This window comes from Pipistrellus kuhlii, unplaced genomic scaffold, assembly GCF_014108245.1.
Source record: "Pipistrellus kuhlii isolate mPipKuh1 unplaced genomic scaffold, mPipKuh1.p scaffold_m20_p_3, whole genome shotgun sequence".
Lineage (NCBI taxonomy): Eukaryota > Metazoa > Chordata > Mammalia > Chiroptera > Vespertilionidae > Pipistrellus > Pipistrellus kuhlii.
This window is the reverse complement of record NW_023425529.1, coordinates 3,145,543-3,165,045: the sequence shown is the minus strand read 5'-3', so window position 1 is coordinate 3,165,045 and position 19,503 is coordinate 3,145,543. Positions and strand designations below refer to the sequence as shown.

Below are 19,503 nucleotides of genomic sequence, written 5' to 3'. Positions count from 1 at the left end.
GAGCTGAGTTTTGTAATATGCAGAGGAGTTCAACAGTTTAGAAGGGCCTCAAATATGAAAGGCATGGATGTGTTTATGAGCATACATGTAGGTCCAGGGGAGAGGGGAGGGAAGGGGAGGAGAAGATGCACTAACTGCCTGAGCTGGATGTGAAGGGCTCTGAAAGGAGGAGTAAAATTAAGGGGGCTGGCATAGTGGGGGTCTACTCTCCTCCTCTTGAAACATAAGGGCTTCAGAAGATTGTATGAGGTTGTGACTTGTGCAGTTGGTGCCAGCACTCAGTCCTGTCTCGCTGCTGCTCAGCCTTTCAGGGTCTCCCCAGGAGGCAGAGAGCCCTGTGGTTAAACTTGGGGTGCCAGAGTCTGGGCCTGCCACTTTTAAAAAAGAGTAGCTTTGTCCATGGGTGGGTTTTTGTTTGTTTGTTTGTTTGTTTATATTTTTTAATTGATTTCAGAGAGGGAGAGGAAGTGATAGATAGAAACATCAATGATGAGCAATAATCATTGATTGGCTGTCTCCTACATCCCCCTACTGGGGATGATAGGTTGACACTCAACCACTGAGCCACACCAGCCTGGCTGCCCATGTTCTTTAGGTGAACTTTCCTCACGTGTGAAACATATAATACATAACCCACCTCCAAGGGTAAGTGAGGACTGGACGTTTTGTGAAATGCCTTGAACATTGCCTGGCAGAGAGAGATGTCACCTATAACCCTAAGCTAACCCCGTACATGACCCATCAGCAAGTCCTTCAGAGTATACCAGACTCAGACCCCTTTATCCACCCCCTCACCTTTCCTGACCCTGGTCCAAACCACCACCACCTCTTGCCTGGGCTAGCACACTGGCCCCCTCACGGGTTTCCTGGTTTTGCTCTGTCCCCTAAATTAACTGCCTATAAGTGCATCAACGTACAGGCGGACCTCACAGGTATTGTGGGTTTGGTTCCAGGCCACCATGATAAAGCGAGGATCACGATGAAGCAAGTCCTACACATGTTTTGGCTTCCCAGGGCATATAAAAGTTATGTTTCCGATACAGTCCATCAAGTTTGCATTAGTGTTATGTCTAAAAAACAACACCTCTTAATTTAAAATACATCGTTGCTGAAAATTGCTAACCACCCCCTGAACCTTTAGCAAGTCATAACCCTTTTGCTGGTGGAGGGTCTTGCCTGGATGGCTGCTGACTGAGCAGGGGGGTGGGCTACTGCAGACTGGGGTGGCAGTGGCAATTTCTCAATAGAAAACAACTAGAGGTGCGATGCGCGCAGATTTGTGCAAGAATGAGCCTTCCTTCCCCTGGCTGCCAGCACCACCTTCACTCTGGCCAGAGCTGCCTCTCTGCCTTCCCATGCTGCCCAGAGGCATGGAGCAGCTGGGGCGGTATGGAACACCTGTGTCCAGCCCAAACCCCCCACCCCCCTGCTGCTCAGTGCCTGCATATGCAAATTAACCTAGCATCTTTGTTGGGCTAATTTGCATACACACTCCTGATTGGCTGGTGGGCATTGTGAAGGCACAGTTAATTTGCATCTTTCTTTTTTATTACTAGGGGTGTCGAACTCAATCAGAGAAGGGGCCAAAATCTAAAATCCAGCCTAAATCTCGGGCCGAATGGTTTACTGAACAGTCATAAACTGTCATTGTGATGGAAATGCAGGGGAGTGCAGTGATGACAGCGCGGTGCGGGCCACATTGCAAGGCCTGGCGGGACGGATTTGGCCCGCGGGCCTTGTGTTTGACACATGTGGTGTAGACGGAGCCTGCCACATCCACTGACTCTCCCTCTCATGAACAATTTCTCTGTGGCATGTGATGCTGTGGGGTAGCATTTTACCCTCAGAAGAACTTCTTTCCAAGCTGGACAGCAGGCAGTAGGGAACCCCCAGGAGGTGGGGCCTGGAGTCATCCTCTCTCCCCAGAGCCTCTTGCTGGAAAACTGGAAATCCAGCCACTTGGGTCCAGTCTGCCGGGTGGCTCTCTCCCACTGCAGCTCTGGTTCACCTGCGGAGCTCCTGTCCCGGGGACGGAGGGTCTTACTCTGAGCCAGGAAGGTCACCTAAGGTGGTGGCCACCTTCCCTTGGCCTGCTGCTGAGCATCTCCTCTTCCGAGGCCCCAGGGCCTGTGTTGTGTGACACCTCTTTCAATAGCCGTTCTGAAGGCTAGCTGCCCCTCCCCTCCCCCCAGTCTCACTCCCCACACACACACCCAGAGGGCTGGGCCTAGAGCAGGGGTTGGTGCCTGGCCAGCTGTGGCTTCACTTCTCTCCGGCTTCCTGGTGCCCCTTCCTTGTAGGGCCCAGCATGCCCCACCTGACATGGGACAACAGGTGGCCTCCTTTGCCAAAACTAAGTAATAAAGTGGCTACCCAGCTGGCAGGTGCTACAGAGTGTCTTTCCTTGGGGGTTTTTAAGACATCAGCCGGAGATGGAAATATGGAGTATGCAGGGCAAGGAGGGAAGCCAGGCAGAGACGGGCAGACACAGCACTCAGAAAAAGCCACGTTTATTCCAGCTTTGTGGTTGGGGGAGGGGTAAGGAGAGAGCTTTAGCCACAACCCTAAGATCTCCTAGGTGGAGCTAAGAACCAGCTGCAGGCCATGCCAGTCGCTAATCGTCTGAGCTCTGGGCGAGCAGAGAGCCTCCCTGCTCAGGCCTTCCCGTCCTTCGACTGGGACACGCGGGTCTCTGGGGGGGCCCGGTGGAACCACTCGAACCAGGAGCCGTCATAGACGGCCACGTCGGGCTTGCCGAGGAGGTAGGCGGCCAGGGCAATGTGGCAGGCGGTGACACCCTTACGGCAGGTGGCGATGAGGGGCTTGGCGAGGTCCACCTTCTTGGCCTCGAACATAGCTCGGATCATCTCTGGGCTCTTCTCAAGGCCGTCCTCCGTCAGGAAGTCCATGAACGGCATGTTGAGCGAGCCTCGGATGTGGCCCGAATCCAGTCCTGGGGAGGGGCAGAGGGCGAGGGGAAGGGCAGGATTAGGCAGGCATGGGGGTGGGGCAAGTAGGGCCTGGAGTCCAAAACCATCAAGGCTATCAGGATAGGGCGCTTCGCAAAAACACAGATCGTCTTTGCCCTTCTCTGAGCTCACCTATATTCTTCTCTGAGCATTGGCTGTAGGCCTTACTACAAAGTGTCCTCTCCCTGCAAAACTGCCTCGAAGTAGGAATTTCCAAAATCATACCTGCCTGAGAGGACAGGGAATGAGCCTCAGCTCTACCACTTATTAACCTTTGCCTTGGGTAAATCGTATCACTTTTCTGGGCCTCAGTTTTCTCATCTGTAAAATGGGCTCAGCGGTACAGCCCCGGCTCAGAGGGTTGTTGAGAAGAGCAAGTGAAATAATGTGGATGCTATGAGCTATGTCAACTGCTGAGAATGCAGAGGTGAAAGAAACTCAGCTCCGCTCTCTGGGAGTATGTATGGTCCAGCAAGGACGAAAGATGTTAAACAGACACCCTCAGAATTCATTCATCTTAACATGGCTCCATTTTAAAAGGTGATTATTGAGGTTGACTAAATAAACCGGTTTCCTAAGGGCACACCGAGAAGTAAGGGCAGACCCAGGATCGCAGTCACTGGGTTTTCCTGTTAAGCACACAGCTGTGGAAGGAGCATATGCCCTGGTCTTCGACAAGTTCAAATCCCAGCTCTGACACTTACCAGCAAGGTGGCCTTCAGCAAGTGACCTCACTTCTCTGAGCCTGTTTCCCCATGGGTAAATGGGAATGAGCAGAGTCATTGTAAGGACAGCAGCACTGACTACTGAGGCCGCCTCCCACCCTCAGTTGCTGTCGCTCCCACCACTTCACCGCCCCCGCTAGGGACCCTGGGCACACAGTAGGTGTGGTCATGCCAGCAAAGCCCCAGTCCTCTCCCCCAAGGACAAAGAGGATTCTGGAATTTGCTGGCACAACTCAAGAGTTTCTTTGATTAAATAGATGCCCAGCTTAAAAAACTACAGCAATTTCTTCCTGTGCTGATCTCCCCTTTAAAAAAAAAAAAAATTATTTCATCTTTTAGTCTGGCAACTTTAATCTCGAGATTGGATGGTGCTGACCCTGCCAATGAGAAATATTTTACCTGTCGGCTCTGAGGATGCTCTTTGCCAAGAAACCCACTTTAAGATGGTCAGCATCCACGCAGTGGGCTGAAGTTAGTGCATTTAAGAGCACAAGCGCCTGCCGAGTTCTGAATGCTGATTTTCCTTCTGAAACAGCTTCATTGTTTCCCTCTGATTATGTAAGAGGCGCCTCTTAGGAGTGAAGAAGTCAGAGGATGGGGCCCCTTTCCTCTCAGCCAGCAGGGGCTCAGGGTGTGTCTGAGGAATTTAAATGAGCAGGAACTGCCTGTCCTGCCCACACCTGTATGCGTGTGTACATGCGTGCATAGAGGGGAAGAGTGAACCCAGCCCAGAGCACCTTGGAGAACAGGCAGCTGTGATGGGCCCAGAAGCTCCTGCTGCTTTTTCCAGGTTCAACTCCAGCTGCAGGCTCAGCTTTCCCAACCACCAAGCTCACAACCTCTGGCTTCAAGCCCCCAAAGGACAACCTCAAGAACCTTATCCTCTTGGCACTAATGGGGAGTCCGGGCTCAGAGAGGTGAGGGAACCTTCCCCAGGACACACAGCACAGGAGTGTGAAGGCACACCGTGCTCTTTGACTGCCCGGGCCTTCCTGGAAGAGGGGGCTGAGGTGGGGGGGATGAATGAGACGACCCCTCATTTTCCTCAGCTGCTCAGAGGTCTGGGACTCTGTGCTCCAGCTCTGGCCACAAAGATGCCAGTCAAGTTGGTGAGGCTACTGGTAGGTGTGGGTTTTCAAGGCCAGGAAACCTGTTTGGCTCTTTCTTCCTAAAGGCACTAAGAAATTCGGTGCAAGTAGCGCCAGTGGGTAGCCCCCAACCCAGGCCCCTGGGAGGCATCTTAGCACCCTCCCACACCCTACCCCAGCCCCCAGACTCTCAAGGGAGAGAGGCAGAGGGGCCACAGGATCCCGTAGCCTCAGCACACAGTGAGGGCTTTTTCCTCCGTCTGTGTTTGCTGGCACACAGTGGTCCGGGAAACAGCCCCGCTTTATCCCCTGGGCACACAGTAGGTGTGGTCATGCCAGACTGCAGACTGGGGTCAAGCCTTGGCCACGCTGCCTCCTTAGAGAGGTCTCTGCTCCCACCTGCAAAGCGGGACCAATTCTAACCGCCACCTGCCTCCCTGGGCAGGGCTGCTGTGGCGTCTGTAAAGGCTCTGCAGCCGAAGCCGGTGTGGCTCAGTGGATAGAGCCCCGGGTCTGCGGACTGAAAGGTCCCAGGTTCGATTCCGGTCAAGGGCATGTACATTGGTTGCGGGCACATCCCCGATAGGGGGTGTGCAAGAGGCAGCTGGTCGATGTTTCTCTCTCATCGACGTTTCTAGCTCTCTATCCCTCTCCCTCCCTCTCTGTAAGAAAAATCAATAAAATAGATTTATAGAGGCTCTGCAAATACAGTGCTCACTAGGTCAATATCCTCCCTCTTCAGCCTTACCCCACCCCTGGGTTTATAAAGACGGAGCTGGCTCAGTTCCCACCTGATTCCCCTTCACCCCAGGCTTCTCCAAGGGGAGCAGTGTCCTTTCATCCGGGTTCAGAGGTGAAGGGACTTGCTCGAGGCCACACGCAAGGGCCACAGGCGTCTGCCTCTCCCCCGCTCCCCTCACAAACGGGACCAGAGGTACTGGGGGCACAAACCCTAGGCCCGAGGGGGCGTGGCTTGCCTAGGTTTTGCAAGAAGTGGCCTTGCTTCCTCCCGGCTCTTCCTGGGACACTCCTTCCAGGGCTGCCCGGGGCCCGCCACCCACATTCCCCCGGGTGTTACATCCGGACTGCCGGGCCCACGCGCTGCCTCCCTGATCCACCCCGAGTTGGCGACCAGGAATTCAGCGGGACCTCATGTGCCTTTGTGTCCCCAAAGTGCCCTGTACGGAAGGAAGGCCAGCAAAGCCACTTAGGTAGTAAGGGAGGGAAGGGCTCCGTCCTCCATGCCTTTCCAGGCGGCCTTAGCCTCTGTAGTTCCTCCTCACCCTTCTCAAAACACCCTCCCAGCCACTGCTGCTTTTAAAGGAATACTGCCCCCAGGTGGGCAGGGCTGGCTTTCGCTTCTCCTTTTACAATAAAGGAACCCAGAGAAGCTGAGCAATTAGACTGAGGTCCCACCCGGTTCCTGACCTCAACTAAGACCCACGCTCCCCAGGCCTCCAGATGGGAACTGTGGGAGGTGAGAATAGGGCCACAGGGCAGGGGGCAGGGCTTGGAAATTCCAGACTTCCAAGAGGCATCACATGCAGCAGGCGGTTTCCCCTCTCTGTGCCTCAGTCTCCTCATCTCTAAAATGGGTCTGGCATCCCTTCCCTGATTCTCACAGAGCTTGGGGCTAGCTGGAAAGCAGCTGGGGAACAACTCCACCAGTCTCCCCTCCCCTACATGCCCTCCCCATCAGGCAGCTTAAGTCCCAAGGAGAGAAAGGCGTCTTGAACCAAGGCCATGAGGGAGTTGCCAGAACGCCGTGCCAGGAGTCTCTAGAAGGTGCCAAATGAACTTGAATCTTCAACTCTGGACCTTCAGAGAGCAAGCTGGGCAAGGAAAACACAGGACGTGGAAAAAGCCCACGACAGGGGCGCGGAACGCTGCGTTCTCCTGACTCATCCACGAACCAGCCTCGTGGCCTTGGCCCCGCCCTCCCTCCCGGTACCTCAGTCTCCCTTCTGTCCGATGAGGTGCCTTTCAGGCCCTCCAGCTCAGAGTGTTGGAAACGGCTTTCCGAGTTCTCTTCCTCGCACAGACAGGAAGAGACATTTCTCAACAAGTTGGGCAACATGCTGCAAAGGAGTTAGATTCTGCAGAGAAACCCTGACCCAGGGCAGAACCACGGCCCCAGGAGGTGGCCAGGCACCCTGAGGGCTCAGGCCAGCCTGGGCCACGAGAAGCCCCAAGAGCACTGAGGTCCAGGGCGCCAGCAGGGGAGATGGCAAGGCCTCTGAGGTCTGTGAGGCGGGTTCTAGAACTCTGTGTTTCCTCTCCCGAGACAATCCCCTCCCCTGCAGTCCAGAACCTTCCACAAGGAGAGGGAGCACTCATGTGCCATCTCCCTGCTGATCCCTAGGGAGGGGGCTCCCTCCTGACCCTGCAAGGCAGGGGTGGGCAGAAAGAGCAATGCATCCTGGTTCAGGTCGCTGGTTTGAAGCGTGCAGGCAGCACTGGATTCCGATCTTCACTTGGCCGTGTCACTGAGCAAGTAACTCAATATCCTGGCATCGCCGTTGCCTCCCCTCTCACACGGGGACATGAAGCCTCGTTGGATGAGATAATGTGATGTCCAGTGCTCAGCAGATGCCGTTGTAGCTCTGCAGACAGGCTGCAGCTGTCTGGAAAGGTCAGGGGGCCTGGGAGAGCTGGAGAGGGTGGTGTGTGTGTGTGGGGGGGGGAGATGGGGGGGTGACGGGGAGGACATTGCTGGCGTCCATAAGGGTTTCTGAGGAACAGAGGCCCTGGGACCTAGATGTCCTTGAGAGGCCTCCGTACAGTCATTTGTGCCTTTGGGCATGTGGGGAGCTAGTGCCTGGTATGGGTGTGGGCAGATATGTCACCAGCCACTCCTGCTGATGCCACCCTGTACAGATGCTAGGGGCCTGTTGGCACAGAACTATGGGACCACATATGGAGGTCTTCATGCATCAGAGGGGAAAAAGCCTTTAGGTTCGGCTCTGTCCTCTCAATTCACAGATGGAAAAACTTAGGCCCACCTAGGAGGTCCTGAGGGCAAAACGCGCAGAGGGTCCCAGCCATCCTTCTCCCCCACCCTTCTCCCATTGGGCACTCTTCTCCAGGGACCAGCCCGCCCGCTGGGACACCTACCTACGGCATCCGGCTCGGGCTCGGTGCCCAGGTACCGCCCCTGGGCCCGCGAATCCACCAGCTGGAACCTCTTGGACTCAAGGTTCTCCAGCACCTGCTCGTAGGTCTTGAGCAGGGAGCGGTCCAGGGTGGCCTTGAAGACGGCGGGCTCGGGGCGGGAGGGTTCGGACGTCACCGGGTGGCCCTCCTTCAGCCAGTTCCGGAAGCCGCCGTTGAGCACGGACACGGTGCGGTGGCCGAACACGCGGAACATCCACCACACGCGGGGCGCGTAGAAGCTGCCCAGGTCGTCGCCGTCGTACACCACCACGTGGGTGTCGTTGCCGATGCCCAGGCGGCCCACGTAGTCCGCGAAGCCCGCCTCGCTGGGCAGCATCATCTCGTAGGGGGATGCCCGGTCCCTGCACTCCTCCATGTCAAAGAAGGAGGCGCCGGGCACGTGGCGCTCCAGGTACTCCCGGCGCGCGTCCCGGGTGCCCGGCGGGTACCAGGACGCGTCCAGCACCCGCAGGCCGGGCCCCAGCTTCCCGGCGCGCACGGACTCGGCCAGCCACCGGGTGGAGACCAGCGCCCGGTAGAGCACCTGGCGGACCATGGCTCCGGCTCGGCGCGTCACCTGGCGCGGGTGGGGACCGGGAGAGAGACGGGCGTGAGGACCCTGTGGTGGGCAGCGCGGCGGCTGGGGCCTGGGAGGAGCTGGAACCCTTCGGGGTGGGGCGTTTGCAGCCCCACAGCCGGGGGTGCAGGGGGATAGGTGGGCAGATCCCCTAAGGAAAGCCTCCTCGGTCCGGGGTCCCATCACGGAAGGGGATGGGGGTGGGGGTGGGGTAGCTGGCCCTAGAAGCTACAATACTTGCCCTCAGGACCCAGCCGAGAAGAACGGCGGACAGATGCCCAGGATGGGGGGGAGATGGCATCTTGGGCTTAGAGCCCCCGTCCCAGGGAGGGCAGGTGAATGGCTCGCGGGGGAGGGTCCGCCGGAGCCCCGCACTCTCCCCGCCCCCCTAACCCGCCTCGGGTCTCCAAAAGCCTTCCTGCGGTCTCCGGGCAGCCCGGGCCAGCCTGCCTCCAGGATGCCCGAGTCCAGCCCCGGGTCGGTGCCCTCTTGCCCAGCTGGGTTAGGGGCTCCGGGGGCATCGCGCCCGCCCTCGCCACGGGACCTCGCCCTAACCGGCGGCCCGATCCCTCACCCGCCGCCGCACTTACTCGCCCTCGCAGCCGCCCGGGCTCCCGCCCCTGCCCGCCGGAGGAGCTGTCGGTTCAAACCCGGGGCCGGCGCCTCCCCGCCGGCACCTCCCCTCCCGGCACCTCCCCGCCGGCCTGCACCATCCGCCGCCGCCCGCGGGGGGGACGCGCGCCACGCGCTCCGGCCCCGCACGCCCCGCCGCCCCGCGGCGCCGCCCCTGCCCGTCCCCCCGCTCGGCGCCTCTCCGGTCCCCGCAAACCCCGCCGGGAGCGCCGGGGGGCATCGGGGTGGCTCGGGGTGGGCCTCAGCGGCGCGGGCGTCCCCCAGGCCCGGCCGATGGGAGGCGCGGGCAGAGGCGGCTCCGAGTGGCCGGGGCGGGGGGCTGTGCCCTAGTCTCCGCCTCCCTCCGGCCGCAGGTGGGTGTCGGGAGGAGGGGACAGCGGCGGGCGCGGGGAGGGGGCACCCCGCGGCGAGGGCTATGGCCGAGCCGGGAGCCCAAGAGCCCGAACCCCGGGTAACTTTTACTGCGATGACGCGTTTGATTGCTAGGGGGGAGGCCGGTCTTCGGGGTGCACGGAGCGGGGGTCCCTGCGCGGCCTGATCGGAGGAGGAGGGCATTGCAGTCTGGGCGGGAGGGCGCGCTCCGTGGGTTTGCCCTAAGAATGGCTGGCTGTGTGCAGCGGCTTGGGGCGCCCTGCAGGGTGGGGCGGAGTGAGTGGCCCTGGCTGGGGGAGGGAGACACCTGGTGCGGCCAGGAAGGACCGGAGGGAGGGAGGGAGGGAGGAGGGACTCAAAGCCTGACAGATAAGCTAGGGAGAGGCCAACCGGCCCAGGGGTGGCTAGAGGAGAAACCTAGCAAGGAACTTGCTGGCGTGAAATGAAAGTAACTTCTGTCAGGGCCTGTGTGGGGCGGCACTTTTTGGGGGTGTTCCTTAGTTCCCATAATCGCCCCGCGGCCAAGGCCAGAACTTATTTAAAGAGCAAAGAGAGCAGCTGGGCTGGCTGCCCCGGGGCACTCGCGTGGAGGCCAGGCTGTGCCAGATCCGGAGCCCACGTGGCACCAGCCGCGTTTCCTTACCTTGCCAATCTGCAGGCCTTAAACTTAAAAATAAATAAATAAATAAATAAATAAATAAATAAATAAATAAATTTTTTATTGACTTTTCAAAGAGAGGAAGAGAGAGGGATAGAGAATTAGAAACATCGATGAGAGAGCGACATCGATCAGCTGCCTCCTGCACACCCTCCACCAGAGATGTGCCTGCAACGAAGGTATATGCCCTCAGTCCGCAGGCCGACACTCTATCCACTGAGCCAAACCGGTTAGGACTCCAGGACTTTAAACTCTTAAATATAATTGCCTTTGTTTTCTCATTTAACTGTAAGTTTATATACTTTCATCTTTAGCAACCAGTTGGCATCATTCCTGAGACCCTAACAACTGGTGAGGCCTCACCACCCAATACTTAGCTTTGGCATATGTGGTTACAGATACCTGGAATGCTTTTCTCATCCCCTTTGAAAGTGTTGTTTTGTTCTGAAAGAATTATATTCTCTCAGGAAGCTGCACAAAGCCATACTTGCAGGAGCATTTATCCAGCGAATCCTCTGAACTTTGTGCTTTGCAGCTGGGGTCCCAGGGAGGACAAGGCTGACAAGTCTTTGAATGCCAGTCTGATTGGAGCCTTGATCTTGGGGGGGAGGGGCACCCAGAGGATGGCCTGGGGCTCACACTCCCCCTGGTGCAGCTGGAGATGGGCCTGGGGCCAGCCTGTATGTCCTGGAGCCCTTCACTCCCAGACACCCCCACCTACACTGGTCCCGGCCTGCCAAGCACGCGGGAACCTGATCCTGCCCTTCGGTGACACGGGCAGCCTGCTCTCCCAGACCCTCCACCTCCCAGGTTTTTTTTAAGAACTGCCAATCCAGCAGGCAGCGTGGGGCGGGATGACTTCAAACCTCTGAAGTCCCACCAGTGAGCCCAGCCTGCATGGCTCAGTGGTTGAGCATTGACCTATGAAGAGGAAGTCAGGGTTCGATTCCAGTTCAGGGCACATGTTTGGGTTTCCGGCTCTATCCCCAGTCAGGGGCGTGCAGCAGGCAGTCAATCAGCGATTCTCTCTCATCATTGATGTTTCTATCTCTCCTCTCCCTTCCTCTCTAAAATGAATAAAAATGCATTTTTTAAAAAGGGCCACCTACAAGAGTAACTTTGAAAATCAAAAGCCATTTCGAATGATAATTAATGCCAGCATATGCATCACCACGGCCTCTGCACTCATTATTTAATCTTTGCTAAAAGAGGTGGGGTTTGGAAAGCCCTTTATGGGAAATGGCAACAGGCCAGGGAGCTTAACATGCACCTTCACATTGCCAGCCTGTTAACACACTGTGGACCAGCAGTGTTATTACTACTTTACCCAGTGACCAGGTAAGTTTCTATGAAACAAGTACAAAAGTTTTACATAAATGTTAAAGGCACGCTTTAAAATTAAATACCCGTTGCACGTTGAAGTCATTTATGACATGTTCTTATAAGCAACTATCTTTCTAAAGTATGATTGGCCACAAGCCTTAGAACACAAAGCAAGAATGGAATAGAATAGAAAAGAATAGAATAGAATTCTTGTGTTCCGTCCGCAATGTGTTAAGCTGCAGCGTGAACTTGGCACTGGCTCTCAGGTGGGAGTGGGGGGATCTGACCCCCAAACCATGGTTCTTTTCTTTCTAAATGTACCCTTGAAGCAAAGAGCCCCAAGAATGGTGGGGAGGGTGGGAGAGTCAGGGGCTGCTTTGGTTTAAGAAGGGGCCCAAGGCAAACCTCAATATCACCTAGCTGTGTAAGCCACAGGTTCTGGGGTCACCCCTTCACCAAAGCCCCCCGAAAAGGCCAAACCAGTTTGGATGTCCCCCTCCTCCAGGAAGCCTTCCCACACCTTCCATTCCAGGCCCCCCTGTGCTCCCGCTGAACTTCCTTCAGCTTTTCCTTAATTATACTGTACCGCAAGCCGACCTGGGGCCTGTCTTTACCTCCAGGACCTCGCCAAGTCAAGAGTTTATTTGTGTCCAGCACAGGGCCTGTGGACAACGTGGTTCTTTTTTTTTTTACATATATATTTTATTGATTTTTTTTTTTTTTTACAGAGAGGAAGGGAGAGAGATAGAGAGTTAGAAACATCGATGAGAGAGAAACATCGATCAACTGCCTCTTGCACTCCCCCTTCTGGGGATATGCCCGCAACCAAGGTACATGCCCTTGACTGGAATCGAACCCGGAACCTTTCAGTCCACAGGCCGACGCTCTATCCACTGAGCCAAACCGGTTTCAGCTACAACATGGTTCCTAAACCTCAGCCTGCAGTGAGACTGTGGGAGGGGGCTGGGCCTGAGGTCGCGCACAGTACCTTTAGGTTTGGACATCTCGGACCTACGCCTGGCGGAGAAGTGCAGCCTCAGGAGTTGAAATCTGGCTTCAACTCCTGAGGCTGCCCCTGGTCTGCTGCAGTGCGTAGCCTGTAGCCTGGCCCAAAGGGCCCTCCTGAAAACTCTTTTTCTCTACCATCCGCTTGAGGTGGAGATAAAGGCTGTGCCCTGCACAGGGAGCGCACAGCTGAGGGGCATGACCTGGAGGCCTTGCAAAGGGACGCCTTTCTCTAACCTGCACCACCGCCTCTGGGGGAGCTGGGGGCTGCTTGCACAGGGGCTGCCACAGTGGGAGCATCTCCGCTTTGGGAGACTGAGGGCCAATAGGACCGTGGCCGCTGCTGGCTCACAGGGAAGGGAGGGGAGAGGGAGTGAGGTGCTAAGTCACCGTTGCTGCTACAAGAAGATCCAGAGGGAAAGCTCAGGCTCACAGGGCAAAATCTGACTGTGCTGGACTCGGGGAGCCCTCAGTGCGTGTCAGTAAGGCCTGGATTCCCGCGTGGGACTGCCTAGTGTGCAGCCTGGTCACTGCTGCTCAAGTTAGGGCACTTCTAGGACTTCAGCGGCCCCTCATGAAACAGGGAGGATAATACCAAACCTCTTGAGGGACTCACTCAACAAATCACCTAGAGCAGGGTGGGGAACATTCGGCCTGCGGGGCCAGAAATCATTTGGTCTGGCCCAGTCAAGGCTTTAGGGGCCAGTAACTTAAATGTTTGACCACTATAGTAGGCTGATCTTTAAGTTGATAACTTTTGTTAATGTAAAAACAAAAAACATTGAAGCCAGTAAAGAATTTTTTGTGAGTTTACATGAGAGCTGCCCCGCCAAACTGTCAATATATACAGACCCTCAAGAAATTGAGATAATGCTTGGGAGAATGGCCCTTTACATTTGTATTCATACATTGCAATCAAAAGAGGGACATAGTTGGGTTACATAAAATTCATTGGTGATAGATTAAGGAGGGGGGGATAAAGCAAAGGGAGGGGGGCAGAGAAAGCCCTGGGATAGGATAAAAAGTAAAATGAAGGACACATACTTAGGTGGGTGCTGGAACAACTAACATGATAACGAAGGAATTTGATGCATCTGTCCTGGCGCCCACCACACTTGGTTGTGCCCCAGGGGCTCCCGAAAAAGGGAAGTTACAAGTTACCCAGACATTTCAAGGATACTGTTATCCTAGATGCAAAAAGACAGGCTCAGTTTAGGTAATGGTTGACCTTGTCAGTGAAGATACCGGCCTAGGACGTAACTGCCCACCATCACTGCGTTTAGTTCAAGTTTAATTTCAGACCATCCTTTGTGCTGATTCTAGGTCTCTGAGTTTGCAAGCCCACCATGCAGGCCTCCCCTGAGCTGTCAGATCAGCAAGTGGCCCTTCCCTCCACACTCTGTATAGCCTCGAATGATGTTATAAATATCCCAATGGCCTTGGCAGAAGAAACGTTTCCAGCCCACTCGGTGACCTGCCTTGTTCTAAGGCAGCGGTTCTCAACCTTCCTAATGCCACTACCTTTAATTCAGTTCCTCATGTTGTGGTGACCCCCAACCATAAAGTTATTTTTGTTGCTACTTCATAACAGTAACTTTGCTACTGCTATGAATCATAATGTAAATATCTGTGTTTTCCCCATGGTCTTAGGCTGGTGCTGAGGTCTGGATTCCCTGTGGGACTGCCTAGTGTGGAGCCTGGTCACTACTGCTCAACAGGTTGACTGGGTTTTCAACGAGAACCACTGCTGTAGAGCAGTGTTTCCCAAAGTATGGTACGCGTACCCCCAGGGGTACTGGAAGAGTTTGGTGGGGGTACGCATTGCACCGGAGTTTGGTGGGGATATGCACTGCACCGTGCTTAGATGCGCCTAAGCACCTAATACTGTTCTCATGAGTATGAGGGGTACTCAGCATTATGAAAATTATAGAAGGGGTACACATATGTCAAAAGTTTGGGAAGCACTGCTGTAGAGAATCACTGCTGTAGAGAACCGCTAGCAGGGTCGCCTAAGACCCCGTGGCATTAGGAAGGTTGAGAACCACTGTTCTAAGGTGGTGTGAGGATGAAACGGTCCCCACAGCCGGACCCAGTGGGCCCCCGCTACTCCTCCTTCTAGGCTGCTTGTGTAAATGCTGAGTGAATGCGTTTCTCCAGGGACCGTCCTTGCTGGGTGCACCTTCGGGAGGGCCTAAGGCTTTTGCCTCTGCTTGGGCCTTCTCCCAATGTGCCCCCCAGCCCCACGCAGCAAGCAGCAGCGAGGGGCCCTTCTGGCCCTTTCTAGGGGTCATGGTCATCGCTGTGCTGGTTATAGATCCAGGCGGGGGAGGGGAGGGAAGGCTGCGGTGAACCCAAGTCTGCACCTGGGTTCACCCGCGGCTGATTTTCTGAGGTCCCTGGACTCTGCCCTCCGGCGGCTCCACCTCCCCTCCGGGGCCCAGCCCCTGCCCCAGGCCCAGCCTCAGAGGCACGGGGCGTTTCCTGCCCTGGGGCCGGCCCTTCCTAGATTTCCTCCTGACTTTTCCCCCTTTTTCCCAGGCCCGCAGTCCCAGTGTCTCGGCCGCCGCCGCCATGGCCCGCCCGCAGCTCTTCCGCGCGCTGGTGTCGGCGCAGTGGGTGGCCGAGGCGCTGCGCTCCCCGCGCGCCGGGCAGGGGCCGCCGCTGCAGCTGCTGGACGCCTCCTGGTACCTGCCCAAGCTGGGCCGCGACGCGCGCCGCGAGTTCGAGGAGCGGCACATCCCGGGGGCCGCCTTCTTCGACATCGACCAGTGCAGCGACCAAACGTCGCCCTACGACCACATGCTGCCCGGCGCCGCGCGCTTCGCCGAGTACGCGGGCCAGCTGGGCGTGGGCGCGGGCACCCACGTGGTGGTGTACGACGCCAGCGACCAGGGCCTGTACGCCGCGCCCCGCGTCTGGTGGATGTTCCGCGCCTTCGGCCACGCCGCCGTGTCGCTGCTGGACGGCGGCCTCCGCAACTGGCTGCGCCAGGGCCTGCCGCTGAGCTCGGGCAAGAGCCGGCCCGCGCCCGCCGAGTTCCGCGCCACGCTGGACCCCGCCTTCGTCAAGACCTTCGAGGACATCAAGGAGAACCTGGAGTCCCGGCGCTTCCAGGTGGTGGACGCCCGCGCCGCCGGCCGCTTCCAGGGCACCGAGCCTGAGCCCCGAGATGGTAGGTAACGGGGTGGCCCACGGGTCTGGGGGGTGCCCCCACCGGGGAGAGGGGTCAGCGCCCGCGGGGCACCGCCCTGGCCTGTAAAGGACCCCGCGTGGGGTGGGGGCCCAAGGTGTGGTTTCTAGTCGCTCCCTCTGGGAGCCCCGCTGACTTCATTCCTCACCCGAGGACAAGGGACGCTTGGGGCCACGACTCCCCCAAGTTTGTTGGAGTCCCAGGGTGTATATATCTGCAAACCCAATGCTATGGATGGAGGGGGTCACTGTATAGGGGTGGGGGGGCAGGTCCGGTTTGAGAGAAGCCCCAAAGAAATGGCGCCTAGCCAGGTCTAGGCCAGCTCTGAGGGTGATGGGGTTGGAATAGAGGAGGCTGAGACACCCCCCTCCCCCCAATCCCCTGAGCGCCAGGGGACAGGGCTGGCAGAGGGCAGGAGAGGGGGCACTAAGCACATGTGTCAAACACAAGGCCCGCGGGCCAAATCCGTCCCGCCAGGCCTTGCAATGTGGCCCGCACCGCGCTGTCATCACTGCACTCCGCTGCGTTTCCATCACAATGACAGTTTATGACTGTTCAGTAAACCATTTGGCCCGCGATTTAGGCTGGATTTTAGATTTTGGCCCCTTCTCTGATTGAGTTCGACACCCCTAAAATAGAGGGTGGCTGCTGGCCGGAGTTGGGGCAGCATCTTCTGGGTGGGGTTCCATTCTCTAAGCAAGGAGCCTTCAGGGAGCCCATGTGAAGCAGGGAAGGGTCTCCACAAAGCAGGCGAGTCAGCGGCCCTCATGCGAGATTTTTCCATGATGCCTCAAGGTGTCCGCTGTCGCTGTAGAGCAGAGGAAGTGGAGCCATAGAATGGCGACCTGGCTGTGGGTGTCAGGACTTGAACTCCTGGATCCTGTGCATTTAATGTCCGTGAGCAGTGAGTCCCCAGCATCTCTCCCGCGCCTGCTTCAGGGAGGGGGTGAGGAACTTGCCCCTGGCTCTGGGATGCTCTCCTGAATGGCACCCCCGGGCCCTCGGATCCGGGGTGGGGCTTCCGGAGCGGGCAGAGCAGCTGGGACTCACCCTATCCCAGCCGTGTTTGGGACGGCCCCTTGAGTGTGGCTCTTCCACAACATACCACGTGTGGGCGTGCACGTACAGTGCGATTGAAGGAGTACCCTAATTAAGTTAATAGCAATGTACCTACCTATATAGTTTAGTTTATATAGTTTAAGTTTAAAAAATGTGACTCTCAAAAGAAATCTCCGTCGCGGTACTGTTGATATTTGGCTCTGTTGACTAGCCGCTGCTGACCACTGCCTTAGAGTATTAAATTCAGAAAGTCCCTGCCTCGTTGCTGATATCCAACCACTTGCAAAGCCATACAGGCTCGGCCCCATAAGAAGGCCATCTGGCTGTGTGACCCCTGGCAGCCACCTCATCTCTGACCTGCGGTTTCTGCCTGTGTACAGTGGCAGCAGAATGGGGAACTTCAAGGATGGGGTCAGGGTCAGATGTCACGTGGCAGCTCTGCGTTGGCAGGTGCACGCCGGAAACGGGAAGTGATCTAGTTACGGTGCTTACCTGGTTGTGGCTCTGACCTGGGTGCTTCACACTCACCTCAGCCAAGCTTGCTCATCCCTGAAACAGGACAGGAGATACACCCAGCAGGCCTGATGTCAGATGACCCAGTTGGGATGTGTGTGGTGTCAGGAAGCAGCCCAGCCAGGAGGGACACTTAATGTCAGTGAGCAGCAGCGCTAAGCCTGCGCAGAAGGTCACTGTCTCCATCCCTCCCGTCCCTGGCCCGAGACCCGGCCAAGTGCGCCTAGAATTGGCCACGTGGTCCCGGCCGGGAGGGGAGCCTGCTTTGCTTGGTGGGGTTCGAGGCGCAGGGACAGCACTACTCTGACCGGGCGTGGCAGTTTGCTGTGCTTCTCTGGATCCAAGTTAGTCTCTACGGAATGTCTCTGGCTGAGCCCAGTTCTGCATCCGTTAGCGGAGCTGCTGGCCCGCTCCAGCCTCACGAGGGGCTCCAGTCTGGCCATCTGTGTGGCCCTGAGGAGAGATAGTGGCTGCAGTCAGCACCTCCCTGGAGGAGTGTCATTCCACTGCAGAGGGTAAACTGAGGCAGAAGCCACCCTAGAGCTCCCGCCTGCCTCAGTTTCCCCTTGGGCCTCAGCCCCCCCCACTGTCTAGGCTTTTTGCTATGACGACCTTGAACCCCTCCAAGCACCTCCCGTTCCCACAGCCCAGACTCCTCTACCTGGCTGAATCCGACTCACCCTTCAGGGACTTCTCAGAGAAGCTTCTCTGACCACCCCAACCAGGCAGTGCTGCCTGATGGTTAGAGCACAGGCTCTGGGCCTCTGCCCGTACTCACTTGGGCAAGTTAGTCTGTGTGCCTCAGTCTCCTCTACAAAAGAGATGGTGGTAATTTCTTTCCCACAGCGTTTGGGTGGGGGGTAGGGGGGGAATTAAAGGAGAAAGTACAGCGGAGGGGCTCAGAACAGTGCCAGGCACAGAGTGAGCGGTCAGTGATGCCAGCTGTTATCTTATATGGTGTGCCTTTTGGCAACACTCATCATACTTTAACTGTTTAGCTATGGTGTGCCTGCTCTGCCGGATCTGAACTCCTGGGCTGCGGGCACTCCCTGACCTAGAAGCAGAGGCCTTGTTTCTCTCCATTGCCTCAGGGCACATAGTCAGTCTTCAGGAAACCCGGGCAGTGTGGCTCCGATGGGCTCTGAGTCTTGGGCTCGGATTCCCGCCATCAGTTGGCTGCAGGCACGAGCTTGGGCAGTCCTGAACCTCAGCCTCTCCGCCTGTGAAATGGGGATGCCCGTGAGTCGCACCCGGGCTCCCAGTTGTGCGGACCACGAGAGATGATGCCCATCGGGGGGTGCAGTGCCAGGGCGGCGGGGGCGCTGCCTACCGCCGGGGCCATTCACACGCCCTTGTGTCTGCCCCTCCTGCTGCAGGCATCGAGCCTGGCCACATCCCCGGCACCGTGAACATCCCCTTCACGGACTTCATGACCAAGGAGGGCCTGGAGAAGACGCCCGAGGAGATCCGCCGCATGTTCCAGGACAAGAAGGTGGACCTGTCCCGGCCGCTGGTGGCCACGTGCGGCTCCGGCGTCACGGCCTGCCACGTGGCGCTGGGGGCCTACCTCTGCGGCAAGCCGGACGTGGCCATCTACGACGGCTCCTGGGTGGAGTGGTACATGCGGGCCCAGCCCGAGGAGATCATCTCCGAGGGCCGGGGGAAGACCCGCTGAGGCGGGCGGACGGGACACAGGAAGCTCAGGGGGCGCCCGGCCACCGCGGGGCCAGCCTGGTCGTTCTCACGCTGTTCTCAGCAGAAGAGCGTTTCTTTCTCCAACTCCGGGGGCGCACGGGGTGCCACCCAGGAGGCCAGGACTTCCTCTGACTGTGGGCGGGTGGGAGGTGGTGGTGGACACAGGGCGAGGGGAGCCACCCACATGCAGTGGAGTCGGGCCCCACCTCCCTTCTGGTTTACTTCTGAGGAAATAAAAAAGCCAAGTGCTAAGTGCTTCTCACTCCGGGGGCTGCCTCGGTTTCCCAAGGTTTCCAGCACGCCCAGCAGCAAGGGGAGCTCCACGGAGCCCGAGGGTCTTGGGGGCCTGTCCCCGCCCCTGAGAGGAGCTGGGGACAAGGGCCAAATGCCTCCAACAACCATCCCCTACCCCCCAGTGCTGGGGCGCTCCCTTCCGGTTCCTGCACGGGTTCAGGTGAATGCTGCCTTGAGATGTCTGAGGCTCCCCTCAGAGTCCAGGGGTGAGGGTGCCTCTCATTTCCGGATAGAGGGGGTCCACAGGTG

General features: G+C 57.4%; 2 protein-coding genes and 1 long non-coding RNA gene across 5 annotated transcripts; 1 reads left to right on the top strand and 2 right to left on the bottom strand.

The window, feature by feature from the left end:
* Positions 1–2,494: 2,494 nt before the first annotated feature.
* TST (thiosulfate sulfurtransferase) lies at positions 2,495–10,705 on the bottom strand. Of its 2 annotated transcripts, none has more exons than XM_045587518.1 (3): positions 10,679–10,705; positions 7,897–8,512; positions 2,495–2,953 (listed from the first exon to the last, which is right to left on the bottom strand). In XM_045587518.1, exons 2-3 carry the CDS (start codon positions 8,489–8,491, stop codon positions 2,655–2,657), a joined length of 894 nt encoding a protein of 297 aa, XP_045443474.1. In that variant the 5' UTR covers positions 8,492–8,512; positions 10,679–10,705; the 3' UTR covers positions 2,495–2,654. The 2 variants fall into 2 exon arrangements, with proteins under 2 accessions (XP_045443474.1, XP_036311653.1); XM_036455760.2 differs by lacking the exon at positions 10,679–10,705 and adding an exon at positions 9,103–9,208.
* Positions 4,009–5,347, bottom strand: LOC123653115. The gene is made up of 2 exons (XR_006742744.1): positions 5,124–5,347; positions 4,009–5,091 (listed from the first exon to the last, which is right to left on the bottom strand). It is a non-coding gene; the product is annotated as an uncharacterized LOC123653115 (long non-coding RNA).
* MPST (mercaptopyruvate sulfurtransferase) lies at positions 9,466–19,220 on the top strand. Of its 2 annotated transcripts, none has more exons than XM_036455759.2 (3): positions 9,466–9,596; positions 15,042–15,675; positions 18,642–19,220. In XM_036455759.2, exons 1-3 carry the CDS (start codon positions 9,561–9,563, stop codon positions 18,938–18,940), a joined length of 969 nt encoding a protein of 322 aa, XP_036311652.1. In that variant the 5' UTR covers positions 9,466–9,560; the 3' UTR covers positions 18,941–19,220. The 2 variants fall into 2 exon arrangements, with proteins under 2 accessions (XP_036311652.1, XP_045443473.1); XM_045587517.1 differs by having other exon boundaries at positions 9,474–9,498.
* Positions 19,221–19,503: the final 283 nt, after the last annotated feature.

Bases quoted from the DNA above. Each gene is read 5' to 3' on its own strand.
- TST (XM_045587518.1), bottom strand. From the start codon at position 8,491: ATGGTCCGCCAGGTGCTCTACCGGGCGCTGGTCTCCACCCGGTGGCTG. The intron at 2,954-7,896 runs GTAGGTGTCCCA...GCCCCTCCCCAG, and splicing joins GCCCGAGCCGGATGCCGTAG to GACTGGATTCGGGCCACATC.
- MPST (XM_036455759.2), top strand. From the start codon at position 9,561: ATGGCCGAGCCGGGAGCCCAAGAGCCCGAACCCCGG. The intron at 9,597-15,041 runs GTAACTTTTACT...CCTTTTTCCCAG, and splicing joins CCCAAGAGCCCGAACCCCGG to GCCCGCAGTCCCAGTGTCTC. The intron at 15,676-18,641 runs GTAGGTAACGGG...CTCCTGCTGCAG, and splicing joins CGAGCCTGAGCCCCGAGATG to GCATCGAGCCTGGCCACATC.